Source organism: Mesoplodon densirostris, chromosome 6, assembly GCF_025265405.1.
Source record: "Mesoplodon densirostris isolate mMesDen1 chromosome 6, mMesDen1 primary haplotype, whole genome shotgun sequence".
Lineage (NCBI taxonomy): Eukaryota > Metazoa > Chordata > Mammalia > Artiodactyla > Ziphiidae > Mesoplodon > Mesoplodon densirostris.
Genome location: NC_082666.1, coordinates 73590258 through 73607971, shown reverse-complemented (window position 1 = coordinate 73607971; position 17714 = coordinate 73590258). Strand labels below are relative to the sequence as shown.

The following is a 17714-nucleotide window of genomic DNA, read 5'->3' as shown; positions in this document are numbered from 1 at the left end:
TGCCTTCCCCAATGAAGTCTCTTGTGACAGTTTAAGTTATTCATCACTGTCCCTTTAAGATGCATCTCATCTCAAATTAATTTCTAGTCTTCAACTCTTTTCTCAGTCCTACGTTTCTCTTCTTATTCAAATGTCCTAGCGTCTTTTACATGGTAAGACTGTTTCCTAGTATTCTGAGAACTGCCTATTGATATAATCTGACTTTAGCTTTTAAGTTAGGCAAGAAAGCTGGGATTCATGATCCATGATCGGCATGTTAGACTTTGGGACAAGATGCTTGAAAGGACAGGTCTGGATGCATTTTCAGTGGGGCATCCTCTCTCTCAATAGGCAACATAACGTGCAGCCCTGATGAGTTCACTTGCTCCAGTGGCCGCTGCATCTCCAGGAATTTCGTGTGCAACGGCCAGGATGACTGTAGCGACGGCAGTGACGAGCTTGACTGCACCCCACCCACCTGCGGGGCCCACGAGTTCCAGTGCAGCACCTCCTCCTGCATCCCCATCAGCTGGGTGTGCGATGACGACGCAGACTGCTCGGACCAGTCAGATGAGTCCCTTGAGCAGTGTGGCCGCCAGCCAGTGATCCACACCAAGTGCCCAGCCAGCGAGATCCAGTGTGGCTCTGGCGAGTGCATCCACAAGAAGTGGCGATGTGACGGGGATCCTGATTGCAAGGATGGCAGCGATGAGGTCAACTGCCGTAAGTAGCTTTCCTTATCAGTATGGCACGTTCAGTTCTCTCCCATGTATCAACCAGAGACGCTTTGGCTGGCTTCACCCCCTGCCGTTCCCTCCCGCTGTAGCTTCCCGAACCTGCCAGCCTGACCAGTTTGAGTGCGAGGATGGTAGCTGCATCCACGGCAGCAGGCAGTGTAACGGCATCCGAGACTGTGTCGATGGTTCTGATGAAGTCAACTGCAAAAATGGTAAGGGTCCCTAGTTGTGGGTTGTTAGTCAAAGGACTGCTCTGATCAGACCCACGAATGGCATCTCTCTTCTGTGTTTCTCTTTGTAGTCAATCAGTGCTTGGGCCCTGGGAAATTCAAGTGCAGAAGCGGGGAATGCGTAGATATCAGTAAAGTGTGTAACCAGGAGCAGGACTGCAGGGACTGGAGTGATGAGCCCCTGAAAGAATGTCGTAAGTGAAGGGGTTGCTTGAGGACAGATGTGGGAAGGTGAATTAGACCCGGCAGAGCTAATGCGGTTTGGAGCCTGCCTAATGCCTGGGTAAACTACTTTAATGAACTAGGTTCAACTGTTGGGCTTAAAAGTGAAATTTTATGACTTAGAAGTAGTGACAAAATAGTTCCTAGTTTCACCCCCTTCAAGAGAACCAACCAGCAATAGAGAAACTTGACTAAATTCTGCTTAACTAACTGGTAACATGCCAAGGAGATTGGGTTTACTTTTCCCCCAATACACGCTGAGATGCATATCTATAAGACCGATTATTAGATCTTAGAAAAATCATGGGCTTGACCAGACTATCTAGACAAGTTATCTCAAACAGCCTGGATCTTAAATGTTAATAGGACAAATATCCATTTGAGTGTTGAGTTACTCTACTACCTTTTGATTTCAGATGTAAATGAATGCTTGGTTAATAATGGCGGATGCTCCCATATCTGCAAAGACCTAGTTATAGGCTACGAATGTGACTGTGCAGCCGGGTTTGAACTGATAGATAGGAAAACCTGTGGAGGTGAGTCGAAGAACAGAGCCCAAGCCCCGGGGGTGATGGGAAAGGTCAGTAGATCTCCGTAGGTTATCTAGGAACAGCAAGACTAATTCTAATTTCCCTCCTAGATATTGACGAATGCCAAAATCCGGGAATCTGCAGTCAAATTTGTATCAACTTAAAAGGCGGTTACAAGTGTGAATGTAGTCGTGGCTATCAAATGGATCTTGCCACTGGCGTGTGCAAGGCAGTAGGTAAATGGACTTGGACTGGTGTTGCTCTGGTACCTTTATGAGTACATGATTATGAAAGGTACAGCCAGTGACTACAACAGTCAAACGAAATATAAAATTTAAAAAGTACTTGAGAGCAATGATACTAAACTCACAGTGCGACATCATAGGTTAAATAGCAAATTGTTGCCCCAGACTCCCGCCTTGGTCAGTTCCTTTTGCATATGGTACCTTGAATATCTGCTTACTCGCTGCTTCCAGAACTTGAGTGCAATTCACATAATTCAAATAAGTAACTTATCATCATCCGCCCTCTTATTGAATGCTGTGACTCTGGGGCTGTCTTCTTAAACCGTAGGAAGTGCTGAAGTGCTTGCAGGTCCCAGGGCATGGACTTCAGCAAGTGTACTCCTGAGGCATTCAGCAGTGCCCTCACTTTTTAAGTGCTCCTCTGTTGGGAAGAGGGGACTTGGAAGGATGTTGCCTTCTTACAGCAAAACTAAATTAACCTGACTCCTGTCTTGCAGGCAAAGAGCCAAGTCTGATCTTCACTAATAGACGAGACATCAGGAAGATTGGCTTGGAGAGGAAAGAATATATCCAACTAGTTGAACAGCTAAGAAACACTGTGGCTCTCGATGCTGACATTGCTGCTCAGAAACTATTCTGGGCTGATCTAAGCCAAAAGGCCATCTTCAGGTAACTTTCAGTTCTTGGCATCTTCGCCTAAGTCATTGTCACTGGCCTTTGGGAAGGTGTGGAGGAATTTCTCTTGTGTCTTGCTCCAATCTAGCATCTAACTAGTTGGGAATAATAATTCTAAACACTGATTCTTTATTAAATTACTGTCAGTTCCTCATTAGAAACTAACAATCGCCTATAAAATAAAAGATGGCTACAACTATAAGATTATAACAGACAACATCTTAATTTTTCCAATTTCCCCCCCTTTCTCCCCAGTTAGTTGAGAACCATTCACAGTTGCTACAAATAGAAATGGTAGTGATAGCTTTTTCTTAACAGCAACTATAGAAACTCAGGTGATGGTTACTGAAACAAATAGCTTCACTTAGAAGTGTGGTGTTCTTGCATGTAGAGTACAGACCAACAACGAGATAACCTACAGTATCGTTTAGAATCAGTAAGCAGCACGGTTACATAATTAGAGTGGCGAGCTGAGCTATGGGGTTTACTAGAGTTCTTTCCGAACAAAGTTGTTGACCATTCTGTGAGCAGAAAGTCCATTCTCCGGGCTCCGATGGTGTCAAACTCTTAAATTTCTTGTGACCTATTCTGTTTCAGTGCCTCAATTGATGACAAGGTTGGTAGACATGTTAAAATGATCGACAATGTCTATAATCCTGCAGCCATTGCTGTTGATTGGGTGTACAAGACCATCTACTGGACTGATGCGGCTTCTAAGACTATTTCAGTAGCTACCCTAGATGGAACCAAGAGGAAGTTCCTGTTTAAGTCTGACTTGCGAGAGCCTGCCTCCATAGCTGTGGACCCGTTGTCTGGGTTTGTATTCTGTGTTTTTCATCATGTAACCTTTCGGATGCTATCTGCATAGGTTGGGAGCTTTCCTTATGCCTAAAGCAGTACTTAAATCCCAAGACTTAGCAACTCCCCAAAACAGAGAATCATCCAGTCCAAGATGTCAGTGGTGCTACGGTTGAGCAACCCGGGAATGGCCTCATCTATACGACAGGCCCTCCCTGAGCAGAGGACTGCTGGTTCACATTAGTGAAACGACATTTCTGATGTGAGGTACACCAAAAGCTGTATCTAAACCCTTATGCCCACCCAGCTTCTATGCAAGTGACTTTTTTAAATTGAAGTATAGTTGATTTACAATGTTGTGTTCATTTCTGCTGCACAGCAAAGTGATTCAGTTATACACATATACACATTCTTTTTTATATTCTTTTCCATTATGGTTTATCACAGGATACTGAATATAGTTCCCTATGCTATACAGTAGGACCTTGTTGTTTATCCATTCTATGTGTAATAGTTTACATCTGATAACCCCAAACTCCCAATCTATCCTTCCCTCACCCCCGCTTCTCCTTGGCAACCACAAGTCTGTTCTGTACGTCTGTGAGTCTGTTTCTCTTTCATAGATAAGTTTGTGTCACTATGCAAATGATTTGTAATTTCTGTCTGAACACTTTATCAGGTCAGCTCTGGATGATCCAACCTAAGTAGTAGCATGAGTTGTAAGGATTTTGGTAACCACATTACTTCCAACCTAAGTAGTAGCATGAGTTGTAAGGATTTTGGTAACCACATTACTTCTAGGCTTTCATCTAAATGTGCAAATTGTCTGAAAGTCCAATGGAAATAAACAGACCTCTCTAGAAACATTTCACTGAGGACTTCCCCCAAATTGCCCCTAAATAATATAGAAAAGCAGCTGTTAGGAATTTGACTATAAAGAAGATGTGGTACATATACACAATGGAATATTACTCAGCCATAAAAAGGAATGAAATAGTGCCATTTGCAGAGACGTGGATGGACCTAGTGACTGTCATACAGAGTGAAGTAAGCCAGAAAGAGAAAAACAAATATCATATAATATCACTTATATGTGATAATATCACTTATATGTGGAATCTAGAAAAATGGTACAGATGAACTTATTTGCAAAGCAGAAATAGAGACACAGATGTAGAGAACAAACATATGGATACCAAAGGGGGAAAAGGGGGTGAGATGAATTGGGAGATTGGGATTGACATATATACACTACTATGTATAAAATAGATAACTAAGGAGAACCTACTGAATAGCACAGGGAACTCTACTCAGTGCTCTGTGGTGACCTAAATGGGAAGGAAATCCAAAAAAGAGGGGATATGTGTATACACATAGCTGATTCACTTTGCCGTACAGCAGAAACTAACACAACATCGTAAGGCAACTATACTCAAATAGAAACTAATAATTTTAAAAAAAAGGGTATTTGACTAAGGCTGTAGTAATCACAATTGGCCCCCATGAAGCCTCACTAGAACACAGTCAGCCCACCCCTACCGTAAAACTTAACAGATATTCATCTTTTACTCCACTGAAAGAATTGGCCTTTGATACAGGAAATATATAACCTGTGACTTTGGGCTGAAATTTAAATATCGGACTTATATAGTTTAATACAGTTAGTAATGAGCTTGTAGATTCAGTGTTAACTTCTGTTTACCCAGAACGCAATTGAGACCCTTAAGTGGCACAATTGGTACCCTAGAGTTTTCTGCTCACTCTTTGAAAATGTCTGTCTCAAGCTGCAACTTTATTCCTTCTAAACCACCAAGGTTTATTTCTAATTTAATTCTTCCCAGCTTTGTTTACTGGTCAGACTGGGGTGAACCAGCTAAAATCGAAAAAGCAGGAATGAATGGATTTGATAGACGGGCGCTGGTAACAGCAGACATTCAGTGGCCTAACGGAATTACACTTGGTATGTATGTTCTTCCTTCCTCGACCACAGTCCGACCGTCTGCAGGGTTTTAACTCATCTCCATAGTTAATTCTGGACTACGGCAGACAACTCCCATGGTGCCTTCTTTAGCAGGGACTTAGGATGAGAGGAACCGAACAGTACAAGTGGAATGGTGGACCTAACAGATGACATGCTCCATAATGACTAGCTTTTCTATCCATTTGGAGCTAACATGTGACAGGAATTAGGTGAACCTTGGGCCTTGTGAACTCTCATCCTACATACTCCTGGCCTAGGTGCCCTAGCATTTCCTGAATTGCAGGCTCATAATGGTTTTCTTCTGGCTCCTAAGGGGAGAACAACAAAATGCTCACCTCTTTTAATACTTCTGTAATGTCACTAACACTTCTTAAGTCAGTTACTTTGACAATCTCAGGTACCCCTTGAGTCCCCCCAAATGAATGGGGGTACAGATTCTGCATGCTCCTTCACAAGGTTGGTGGGACCCTGTTAACAACCCCTGCTGGAGAAGGAACCGTGAACGTAGAGTATTGGATTCCTTAGCTATTTTAAATGGAAGCGGAGCAGTACTGACTTCTTACACAGTGGCCATTCTTCTCCTACCCAGACCTCATAAAGGGCCGCCTCTATTGGCTGGATTCCAAATTGCACATGTTATCCAGTGTGGACTTGAATGGCCAAGATCGCAGGATAGTCCTAAAGTCTCTGGAATTCCTAGCTCATCCCCTCGCACTCACAATATTTGAGGTAAGACGTGTGTCTCACATCTAAGTGTATACCTCTGAGTTACTGTAGCACCTTGGGGAGAAAGAACAGGGGAAGGAGGGAAGGACAGAGGGGCATGACTTGAGAAACTGCTTTCACCTAAAACCTGGGACAAATGACATACTGATTCCTCATAGCATTTTAAGAAACTTGAACTCATGCTTCTCTTAGAGTTTTACATCTGATGTCCCAGACCAGCTTTAAATAAACTTGGTCCATTACATTGCCAGTAAATAATAATGACCTTAGAGACTGACTCATGTTAATCCTACACGTACATACTAATATGGGGGTTCTGTTTTAGGATCGTGTCTACTGGATAGATGGGGAAAATGAAGCCGTCTATGGCGCCAATAAATTCACTGGATCGGAGCTGGCCACTCTAGTTAACAACCTTAACGATGCCCAAGACATCATCGTCTATCATGCACTTGTACAGCCATCAGGTACTGTGGGGAAGCAGAGCCCCTCGTGGCTACTTTCAGGGTAGCAGCATGACACAGTGCCCCTGGGTATCTGTAGCTCCCTAGCAACTCAGCTTGCTCTACAATGGAACTTTCCCCTCCTGGACCCTCCCTCAAACCTGGTGCTCAGTATATTTTATTCTGACTTGCAAGTCAAAGAGCTTGAGAATTTCATCTCTTAGCCGCCCTCCCAACCATCCATGTTCTGTCTTTTATTTCAGTCCCTTCCATATCTCCTTGGCATTCATTCCTTCTTGCTAGGACTGTTGCACTAGCCTCCAAAGTAGCTTTTATGCCACAGCCTTTTCCTCCCTCCCCACCATGGCACGTCTTATATGGAATTGTGTGCTTCCTCAAACACTATGGTCTCCTGCTCAGAATACTTGACTGGTTCTACCCAAATGAAACCCTTAAACCTCCCCATAGCTGGGTTCCTTCCGATTTGTGGGAGTGAGGCAAAGCCACAGAGCATGCTTCTCTTCTTCCTCTGAGCCTCAGACTAGCCAGTTTGTAAGCTTTGGACCAATAGTGAGGCCAGGTCCAGTCACCCATCTCCTTTCCCCACCTCTTCCCTCACCACCCATCCGTTTATGGCATAACTCTTGTCCTACTTCCAAGAAGTTTCTCTGGCTCTTTGCTGTCCTTAGAGCATGCTGCCTGTACCCTTAAATTTATCCTTCACTGGTATTGGTTTAACTTTAGGGTTTGACAGAGTATACAAGTTTAGACTCCTTGGAGACAAGGAGTCATGTCTTCAGCATCTAGAACCAAGCTTTATGTATAGCAGGCACTGGAAGACCCATTTTAAAGGACTTTTCTTTCTGAACAGGTAAAAATTGGTGCGAAGAAGACATGGAGAATGGAGGATGTGAATACCTCTGCCTGCCAGCCCCACAGATTAATGACCACTCTCCAAAATATACCTGTTCCTGTCCCAATGGATACAATCTAGAGGACAATGGCCGAGAGTGCCAAAGTAAGGCTTTTTACTTTTCAAACACAAGCAGGACATACAACAGGCTTTAGAGTAAAACACTAGCTACACAAACTAGCCTGGATTTTAAGAATTCTGTTTTAACTCACTCTTGGAATAGATTGGAGAACATATCTGCTACTGTTGCATGCCAGGAGTTCACATCACTACTTCAGGACTAACTCATTTCAACATTAGATGAGTCTATAGGTGACTATGCTGATTTATACCAATTACAGCACTGAGCCAGCCAACTTGCAGATAATTAAACAAAGTCTTAACATTTTCCTCCAAAGAAAGAGGCCTGAAATTAGGCTTAAAAAAGGCCTTGGGGGACTTCCCTGGTGGCTCAGTTGTTAAGAATCCGCCTGCCAATGCAGGGGGACATGGGTTCGATCCCTGGTCTGGGAAGATCCCACATGCCACGGAGCAACTAAGCCCGTGTGCCACAACTACTGAGCCTGGGCTCTAGAGCCCACGAGCCACAAGTACTGAGCCCGCATGCCGCAACTACTGAAGCCTGCGTGCCTAGAGCCCGTGCTCCACAACAAGAGAAGCCACCGCAGTAAGAAGCCCGCGCACTGCAACAAAGAGCGGCCCACGCTCACCGCAACTAGAGAGCAGGAAGACCCATTGCAGCCAAAAAAAAAAAAAAAAAAAAAAAAAGGCCGTGGTTACAGGAAACCTTCTGGCCGTGGTTACAGGAAAACTTCTTGGGTGACATTATCTTAAACTCCTACTTAAATGAAACGTGCATTTTAGTCTCCTGTTCTTAGCTTTTGATTAACTGGCAAATTAAACCCGCAGGTTGTGAGCAAGGATCTCATATTGTGAGGTTTTTATTAGCGCGATACTGAGTCCCTACGGGGACTAGCTCCATTTACTGAGAAAGCAGTTATCAGACAATTAGGCAGGAAGACTGGTATGCCTGGTGGTCTGGTTTTGAGAGCATTTCTTGCAGCTTCCAGTAGCCTGGGACTTTGCTTAGAGGGGTCCTTAAGTGAGGCCGTCGGTCCTTTTGAATTGTCCAATTACAGCTGCTTGCGATTCTGCCCGAAGACCCCAGTGTCTCTCTGGTTTTGCTGTTTCCCTTGGTTATGGCACACCCACCCTGCAACTTGGTTTGGCAGTGGTTTGTCAATTTCCCACAGCGTTCAAATAACCCATCGCATGGCTTGTCTGGGCTAAATGGCTAGCCACTCTGGAACCTTGGCATTGACCTGGTTCTTGGTTTTATAATTCAGGTACTGCAACTACTGTGACTTACAGTGAGACAAAAGATACCAACACAACAGAAATGTCACCAACTAGTGGACTAGCTCCTGGAGGTATTGGGTTCCGTTCTGCAAACTGTTCATCTCAGCTAACAGCCACACTCTTTGTACCTACCTGTTCCTTAAATCATTAAAGCAGCCTTTAACTACTCGTTCTGCCCCTAATTGGTAACCTATATTTAAACTCCAAAGACTTAGAACCTGCAACCCTTAGCCTGACCTGACTCATTAAGATTTCTCTGAGACAGCTGTTAGTGAAATGGCTCTTATAGCGTGAGACTCACAAATACTTCTAGACCGGTTATTCTTGGTACACGATTGTAGTAGATATTGAACATCAGTGATGGATGCAAAAGGGCATGAGGCTCTCTACCAGGTGGTTGAACTTCTAAGTCTGAATTCAGATGCTTCTAAACTGATTCCTTTTATTCCCCTGTAGAGATCAATGTGACCACAGCAGTATCGGAGGTCAGTGTTCCCCCAAAAGGGACTTCTGCTGCCTGGGCCATCCTTCCCCTCTGTAAGTAGATTCCCCACATATCTGGATCCAAGGAACTTCTTAAATACCCGATGGGTATTTCTAGTTCATCTAGAGATGCCCTTCCCATGGCCCCTTGTACTGTCATAGCACTCGTGACACTGAATTACCCTTGCTCCCCTCACCAGCCCGGCACACTGATTTCAGAGTCCACAGCCTTCTGTACAGTGGTATCCTTAGCACAGCGACCGGCAGTGATGAAGGGTGCTTACTGCTTTCTACTTCAGAGCTGTTCGTCTGGCTTTATCCCCTTTCATAATAAGTCCTTTCCAGTGAAGAGCACCGTTCTGTTCCCCTTCGAAATATGTATAACACTTCATACAGAGGAGCTACGCAAATGCTAAAATGATTTCTTGAGGAGCTATAGAACTTGTAGAGGGTAAACTGAAAACAGTTAAGAATTTTCAAACCCTCTAAAGCTATTCTAGGGCATGTGAATTCTAAAGCACTATGCCAAATGGCCTCTTTATCCCAAATTATGGGATTCCAAGCTTGGCTAACAAACCAGGAGGACCCCTTGAAGAGCCCTCCAGAAGCTTCTGCAATTCGAATTCAGTCAGCCTGGGGAGGGTCCCAGGACTCTACATTTGCCCAGATGGATGTGCTGAGCTGAGCGCCAGAGTCTATAGAATAACACCACCTCTGGTCTGAACTTGTTTTAAGCTCCCAGCCCATTTATATTCTAACTTCTAGTCATCCCAGATTCCTAAAACATGAAGCTTTTATTAATTAAAAGCTTGGATTATCATGGATTCTTTAGCATGATCTTTTTTGTATGTTTTGAAACTAGACCTTGTTTAGTCACCTTCTAACTTTTTTTCAGTGCTCTTAGCAATGGCAGCAGTAGGTGGCTACTTGATGTGGCGGAATTGGCAACACAAGAACATGAAAAGCATGAACTTTGACAATCCTGTGTACTTGAAGACCACTGAAGAGGACCTGTCGATAGACATTGGTAGACACAGTGCTTCTGTCGGACACACGTACCCAGCAGTAAGTTAGCTTTGTGTCTTTATGTACCATGACTCGCAGTAGGACTTTTTGGAAAGGAGACCACAACTCAAGCTATGGCTGCCTGGGCTAGAAAGAGCCATTAGAATCATGGACCCACCAAATGCTTCATCTACTACCTGGAGATTAGACAGTCTAGGCTGTTAGAACTTAAGTAAGTCAGTTGACAAGTATCTGCCCCAAACAGAATGACAAGTCAATTAACGACATCACTATACAATTTGAGATATTTTGGGTTATAGAAACTACATGTAAACATTAGCATGAGCCGAGTATCTCCTTTCTGAACTGTTCCATCAGTTGCCTGCTGGATACTTAAAAGTAAATTAGCATATCATATATAGGGGGGTTGACTTAAAGTCAGTGTATTGAGCAAGATTCATTTAGCCAAAATGACCAAATACTTGAAAATGACCTATTGCACCTCGTAGAGCTAGCTTTCCTTTCAACAGTAGAGTCAGTCACTTGTTCTTCAGTTGAAACTCACATGGAGTATTTGGCCTTCACTTACAGAACTCTGAACAGAACAAGTGCTGAGCACTCCCTCAAGCTCTGGTGAAACAAGAGTGTGGTCAGTTCACGGCACACGTGTGTCTTTTCACATTTTTCTCCAGGTTCTAAAATCATTAAGTAGAACAGGCAGAATTAGTCACACTGTTTTCTCTCTCTACCAAGTAGATAGAGTTGAATTCCAGTTAAAATGCATTAGTGATGCAACTCAATACTGTTTGGGATCTGGCTTCCTTCTATGCACCTTTGGTCTCTGAATGACCAACACAAAAGCAAGGTTCATTTTAGAGACAAGTTGCTACCAGTGAGGGAATCACCAGACACATTCCATGCTTTTTCTCTTCCACAGATATCCGTTGTAAGCACAGACGATGATCTAGCTTGACTCCTGAGACAAGTTGTGACCTTTGAGTTCTAAACCAGTAATAACCCACTTCGGAATGGTAACCGAGCCAGCAGCTGAAGCCTCTTTCTTCCTCCAGTTTGGAAGAACATCGAAATATCTTTGCGTGGATCAAGCTTGTATACTTAACCATTTTTATACTACTTTTGTAAATAGTCCTGTCCACATTCTACTTCAGCTTTGGATGTGGTTACCGAAAGTATCTGTAGCCCTTGAATTTCTAGACAGTATTGCCACCTCTGGCCAAATATGCACTTTCCCTAGAAAGCCATATTCCAGCAATGAAACTTGTGCTATAGCGTATACCACCTGTACATACATTGTATAGGCCATCTGTAAATACCCCAGAGAACAATCACTATTCTTAAGCACTTTGAAAATATTTCTATGTAAATTATTGTAAACTTTTTCAATGGTTGGGACAATGGCAATAGGATAAAACGGGTTACTAAGATGAACTTGCCAAAAAATTTGTAAACTAATTTTGTACGTATGAATGAACTCTTTGACCTCAGTGGAGGTTTGCAAAGACTAAGTATTCAAACTACTGTACATTTTTTTTCCAAGTGCTAAAAAAATTAAACCAAGCAGCTTAACCATGGTTTGTGCCTATTCCTCTAGGATGAACTTCTATAAACAAGCTGAGTTAGTATCAGGTGTTCTAACTAAATATATGAGCTATAGATCTTGATATTGTATTATATAAGGAAGCCTACAATTTGGCTTGTTTCTCTTACAATCAAGTGCTAAAAGGATGAGGTACCACTTAATACTTGCCTCCCCAAATGTTTATTTTGTAAAAGAAGCTAGCTTAACCTGCACCTGGAATTCTTCTTCTTTGAGGAAAGTTCCTATTCTCATTCATTCGTTGCCTGATCCAGAAACATATGCCAAGATTTCTGTCAATTCTGCTTCTCTGTACTTAAGTCTCTGTTTTACATGTCCTATCATTATATACCGTTCAAGGGCAAGTGCCTTGCAAAGCATGAGTAAGGACTTACTCCTTTTACATGCCTAGACAGTCAATCCTGAGGAGAGCTAGGGAGGTAACAAGCAGAAATGCCATTCTTGAACAGTCTAAAGCAGTGGTTCTCAGTGGACTTAAGGTTAGCATCTGCATCACCTGGGAACTTGTTAAACATGAATATTCTCAGGCCCCACCCCAGACCTGCTGAATCAGAAACTCTGAGGGTAAGGTCCAGGGATATGTGTTTTCAGAAGCCCTTCAGGTGATTCTGATGTGAACTAAAATTTGAAAACCACTGTTCTAAAGTGACTTCATGGAGAATCTGTAAGATGATCTAATTTGTCAGGCTGGCTGGCATAGGATGGACTCCTTCTATGGACAATTTTTGAAACGTGTGCTATGAAGAGTAGATAAGAACTTTGGGTAGAAGAAAAAGTAGCACAGAGCTTGCATAAATTTTTCATCAGATTGGCCATTTCTTTCTCTAAAGCCACAGGAAGCCAACAAGCAAGGGAAGATACAATGCTTTAACCCTGGGAGGATGCTCTAGGTGACAGTCCACTGCAGAAGGTGCAGCAGTCTTCATGGATTGAATGATCAGTGCAGTAGCCAAAGGATGAAGAGAAGATGTTTTGAGTAGCTAAATGGATCAGTGGATGAGTCAGAGTCCACCTTCATATGGAATATAAGTAAGACAGTGGACATGTAGCTTGTGGCTTAGGCAAAGAGATCAATAATCCTGGATGAAGAAGGTGCTTCTGTCATCTTGTTTAATAGATACCCTCTTGAGATGTTGGTCAAATGGATGAAAGTGAAAGAAAGAATAGGCGTGAACCTTTTTTATGGGAGATGAGGAGGTCAAACATGTAGAGCAAAAGGACGTAGTTGTGAAGGTAGGACTCTTCTGGCCACCTGTTGCTTCATCTTTAGGTAGTGATAACACTAAACAGGATGTGGTCTGCTGATGTGAGGTGTCTGCAGTGCCTATTTGATAAGTAGGTGAGCATTCTTCTTATGTAAACTCTAAAGGCCATTTGGTTGACTGGGACTTTGACCCTGCTCTGGTACAAAACCCACTGATTGGTTTATTCATTTGGAGCAATACAGAATTCCCTCCTAGGAAGCTTAAAGACACCAGTGTTTTTTCCCCCATTACAAGGATTATACAGTATTCATCAACTCTAACGCCCAAAGTCATCGTTTTTAAGAAGAAAATCAAGCAGATTCTCCATCATCTCTTGGATTCCAGTCCCTACTGTGTTCCTCCAGGTTCTAGGTCCCAATTTCCAACCTTCAAAGAGTCTAAAGCATCTCATTCTTTTACCTTGCTCTCCACAGGAATTAGCCAAGGACAAAATCTCTAACTTAAAAGGTACACACTCACTTGAAGCAATGAAGTAACTAGATATTTCTATGGAAATTAGAATAGTTACATGGCTAGCCAATTCAGCGTGAATTAAGAGTTCATGGGAGCCTAGGGCCTCTGCATCAGTATCCACACAAGAACTTTAAGAATCCTATGTGAAACCTTTTGCTGTAAGTTTGCTGTGTCTCTAGAGTTTAATGTGGGCAATGAGAATTAAGAGATAAAATATGAAGCTTAGCAAACGCTAAAGGAGGCTGTTTGAAGTTAAATGAGCCTGTCATACAAGTCACAGAAAGGAAGTCCTCCAGAGGCTTTACCAACTGCTAGAAAGACTGATACTGATAGATGAATAAACAGGTTTGTGGCCTCTGGTAAAGAAATCCAGTCAAGTCTTTGAGTCCAATTTTTTTTTTTTTTTTTTTTTTTTTTTTTTGCTGTACGCGGGCCTCTCACTGCTGTGGCCTCTCCCGTTGCGGAGCACAGGCTCCGGACACACAGGCCCCGCGGCCATGGCTCGCGGGCCCAGCCGCTCTGCGGCATGTGGGATCCTCCGGGATCGGGGCACGAACCCGTGTCCCCTGCATCGGCAGGCGGACTCTCAACCACTGCGCCACCAGGGAGGCCCGAGTCCAAATTTTTGAGTGGCCTTGGCAAGCTATCTGTTTGGCAAGAAATAGTCCCAGTTGATCAACCACCTCTCTTAAAACATTCTAATAGCTATTTTAAAGCTGTGGTATCATTTCCGAACCTGTGGTATTCAATTCTTGATGAACACAAGGCAAAAAAATGGAGACACCAACTATGGCACTTGCTTCTGTTCCTTATATCTTTGGAAGTCTGATAGCCCTCCTCAAAAAATGAGAAGACAGGCTTTCAGTAGCAAAACTATAGGGCATTTAAAGGACTAACTCTTCAGTTAACACTTAGAAACGGGAGACCTAAATAGAAGGGTTTTTTTAACCTCTTTATTGGAGTATAATTGCTTTACAATGGTGTGTTAGTTTCTGCTGTATATCAAAGTGAATCAGCTATACACATACATATATCCCCATATCCCCTCCCTCTTGCGTCTCCCTCCCACAGAAGTTTGCCTTTTAACTATCCTCACACTCAACCAGAAGATTCTGATGGGGTGTACTCCCGTGTCATGCAGCCCAATGAGTAATTTCCTAGAATTCTTACCTTGGGAAGCAGTTTATTATTTTGAACCCAGTAGAAGCTTGACTCCTTGCTTTAATGGTGGGGAAACTTTCAAAAAGCATCTACACTTTTGCTGCGACAACGTGGGTCTGAGAATGAAGAACACAACCTGCTAGTTTTTATCTCTGATTTTTGGGCTCTCAGTTTCATAATCAAGTGTTCAGCCTGACTCTTTGGGAAAATGGAGAATTGTATGTCCATGTTTCAGCCATATCGTGGACCGAAACTGTGGAAGTTCAGGAATACATAAAAGTCGAAAAAGGCTTCAAAGGTATCTTACTTCCAAATGCAGCAGGAACAAATTTGAAGATTAAACAATGGCATTTTTTTGGACTTCGTTCTCTCAAATCAAGCATAGAAGCTTTCCAGCTCAAAATAAATTCATGGGAAGGGTGATCAGCCTTCTTTTTACATGAAAAGCTGAATGCGAGATAGTGGTGAGGTCCTATATGTGAAATGTCGGGGTCCGGGGATAAGCTACTAAGAAACAGCCCACAGGAGTGGCCCATCTCTCTGTCCTGTCTCCCAAATGCGTTCAGTGTTTCTGAGCCCGGCTCATCTGAGAGACAGGAACGAAGCGGGACCACCGACCAACAGCCCCACTGTCAGTCTCCTTCCATCCAGTCACTGAGGCAGGAGGAAGGCAGGCTGAGGGTGGAGGTACAGGCTCTGCAGGCGACCCTATGGCACATCAGAAACAGTTTTCTTCTTCACTGTGCTCAAGGGCAAAGTCAGATTGGCAGTAAGGAGGTTAAGAGTGCTGGCTGCTGCGTCAGCCTTGCATGTGGTACATTTGGGCAAGTCACTAAGCCACTCTGTACACCGAGGTGCTGGGGACTGTCTTGCTATGACACGGTAAGGATTCAGGGAGAAAGCACACGAAAGCTCATCCCTGCATCTGGCATTTAGAGGGTGCAAGGCACACGTCACTGCTCTATGTCACTCTCAAAGGCAAGCCTCTACTTGTATTTATGGTGGCACGGTCTAGAAACTGGTAAGCGACTTGCCCAGTGAGAATTACAGGTAACTTAACTCATTGAGTGTAACACGCATTAGACCTTGTCCCAACTGTTTTCCACTATACCTATCTAATGAGATCACAGTCTGAAATTCAGGTAGGAATAGTACCTTTATATAGATAAAAAGGCTGAAAGGATTACATGCTTTGAACCCTAGAAACAGAGCGAGTGTGTTTCTGCCTCAACCTTTTGACTTCACTGCCTAAGACGTGGAAATAAATATTTGGGGGCCTGCACAGGCTTTGGATGGCAGCTAAAGCACTTTGAATCTCCCTTAACTTCTCAACATACGTTTAATAATGTGCTAAATAAATGCTCTCATGTATTTTATTTGATCTTCACAACAAACTGAATAGGTAAGTATTACCTCCATTTTATAGATGTGAAAACTGAGGCTACAAATAACAAGTGATTCCAAACCCTACGTGCTTACTGGCATCTCCTCTCAGGAAAGGAGGCAGTGCTGTGTAAAGGTTAAGGTGAATGTCACGTTGTATGTTTGCTGAGTTCCCTTTACTAATGACCTTAGGATGCTTCCACAGTTTCTCAGATGCCCACGATGGCTGACTTCCAATATGGCGGCACACAGGGGTGGAACACTAGCACCTCCACATCAGGTTGGCACAGAATAAGTGTATTAGTTCTGTGTCATGCCTACAAGATGCTGAAGTTCCAGAATTATTTTCCTTGGCCATCACAGAAGCAGGAGTAGATTATTGGATTGCAAAGTGAAAGATAAAGAGTCCCTAAAGGAATTTATAGACATGCAACATCATTCCTGTGTATGAAGACACTGGGGAAAACAAGCTGTAACACAACAAATCTTAAATTTTAAGGTTATTATAAGGAGATACATGCCCAAGAAGACAGAAAGAACTGGAACCTGAGTCCACGGAGTGATGATGCTGTAACTCTTAAGACTGGACCTTAGGTATTCTGGAATCTACCCCTGAGACCTGGGCATTGCTCACATTTCACACATACACAAGGACGGGGAAGAATTCTTTGAACGAAATGACTGGCTTTGACAAAACTCTCTTGCCCTTTTAAAAATGTCACTTGATACCAAAATGTGATTTAAGAGCATGTAAGGCCTCAGGAGTCCAGAGCGTACAACCAGTTATCACGCTCAGAATCTTCAGAATTCTAGAGGCACATGTTGGGACACATCCCATCCTGCTGACCTGTAGATAAACATTGTTTTATTAATGAACTGTACGTTTAACCTAAATAAAGTTTATTTTTGAGAGAACTGTTGTGAGCCTTTCCTTTTTCTAGAGAACTTTTCCAAAAGTTTTTACCCCAATCTTTCTCCTTTTCTCGACTGAATATGGCTCAGTCACCCCTTTCTGGGAACCAACCAGGGCCACCAGATCTGGGCCCATCAAGTTGAAAGAATGAGAGATGTCCCTTTTCTTGCCATCTTTAGATGTATAGTTAGTGCCTCACCATAGACAGCCAATGTGCCACCTCTCAAACTCCCCCTTTCCACCCCTCCCATGAGAGGAACGAAAATCAAAGCCACTATTACCAAAGAATGTTAGGCCAGGGCTTCCTCCCTGTGGATGACGGAGAACAGGCCCTAAAGGTAGGAAGCCCCAGGGTGACAGGACAAGACAGGCCTTGACAGGCAAGAAAAATCATTTTGATACTTTCCCCTCATCAGCTCTTAAGTGGTCTGGGTTGAAATTATATTTATGATAAGGCTAAGTTTTTGTGAGCCTTTAGACATAGATATTCCATCCGAAACTTTTTCCAAGCAATGCCTCCCAAATGTTTGGGTGATATTGGGTGCTAAACCTTGGAATTGGCTCAGGGAGTAGTGGGAAGAAAATAAGGAAATTG

At 43.2% G+C, this 17714-nt stretch overlaps 1 protein-coding gene across 5 annotated transcripts in view; it reads left to right on the top strand.

Annotated features, from left to right (window-relative positions):
- Positions 1-11918, top strand: part of VLDLR (very low density lipoprotein receptor) — a 31805-nt gene extending 19887 nt beyond the window's left edge. For 3 of the 5 annotated variants that reach the window (XM_060102235.1, XM_060102234.1, XM_060102233.1), the window contains exons 6-19: positions 331-702; positions 806-928; positions 1018-1140; positions 1585-1704; positions 1809-1934; positions 2441-2612; positions 3216-3434; positions 5258-5376; positions 5987-6126; positions 6449-6590; positions 7438-7584; positions 9295-9375; positions 10217-10386; positions 11264-11918. In XM_060102235.1, the coding sequence (XP_059958218.1) occupies positions 331-702; positions 806-928; positions 1018-1140; positions 1585-1704; positions 1809-1934; positions 2441-2612; positions 3216-3434; positions 5258-5376; positions 5987-6126; positions 6449-6590; positions 7438-7584; positions 9295-9375; positions 10217-10386; positions 11264-11299 (2090 nt within the window). In that variant the 3' untranslated portion in view covers positions 11300-11918. Of the gene's footprint in view, positions 1-330; positions 703-805; positions 929-1017; positions 1141-1584; positions 1705-1808; positions 1935-2440; positions 2613-3215; positions 3435-5257; positions 5377-5986; positions 6127-6448; positions 6591-7437; positions 7585-8825; positions 8910-9294; positions 9376-10216; positions 10387-11263 lie in introns of all 5 variants that reach the window. The other 2 variants (XM_060102237.1, XM_060102236.1) reach the window with 2 other exon arrangements.
- Positions 11919-17714: the final 5796 nt, after the last annotated feature.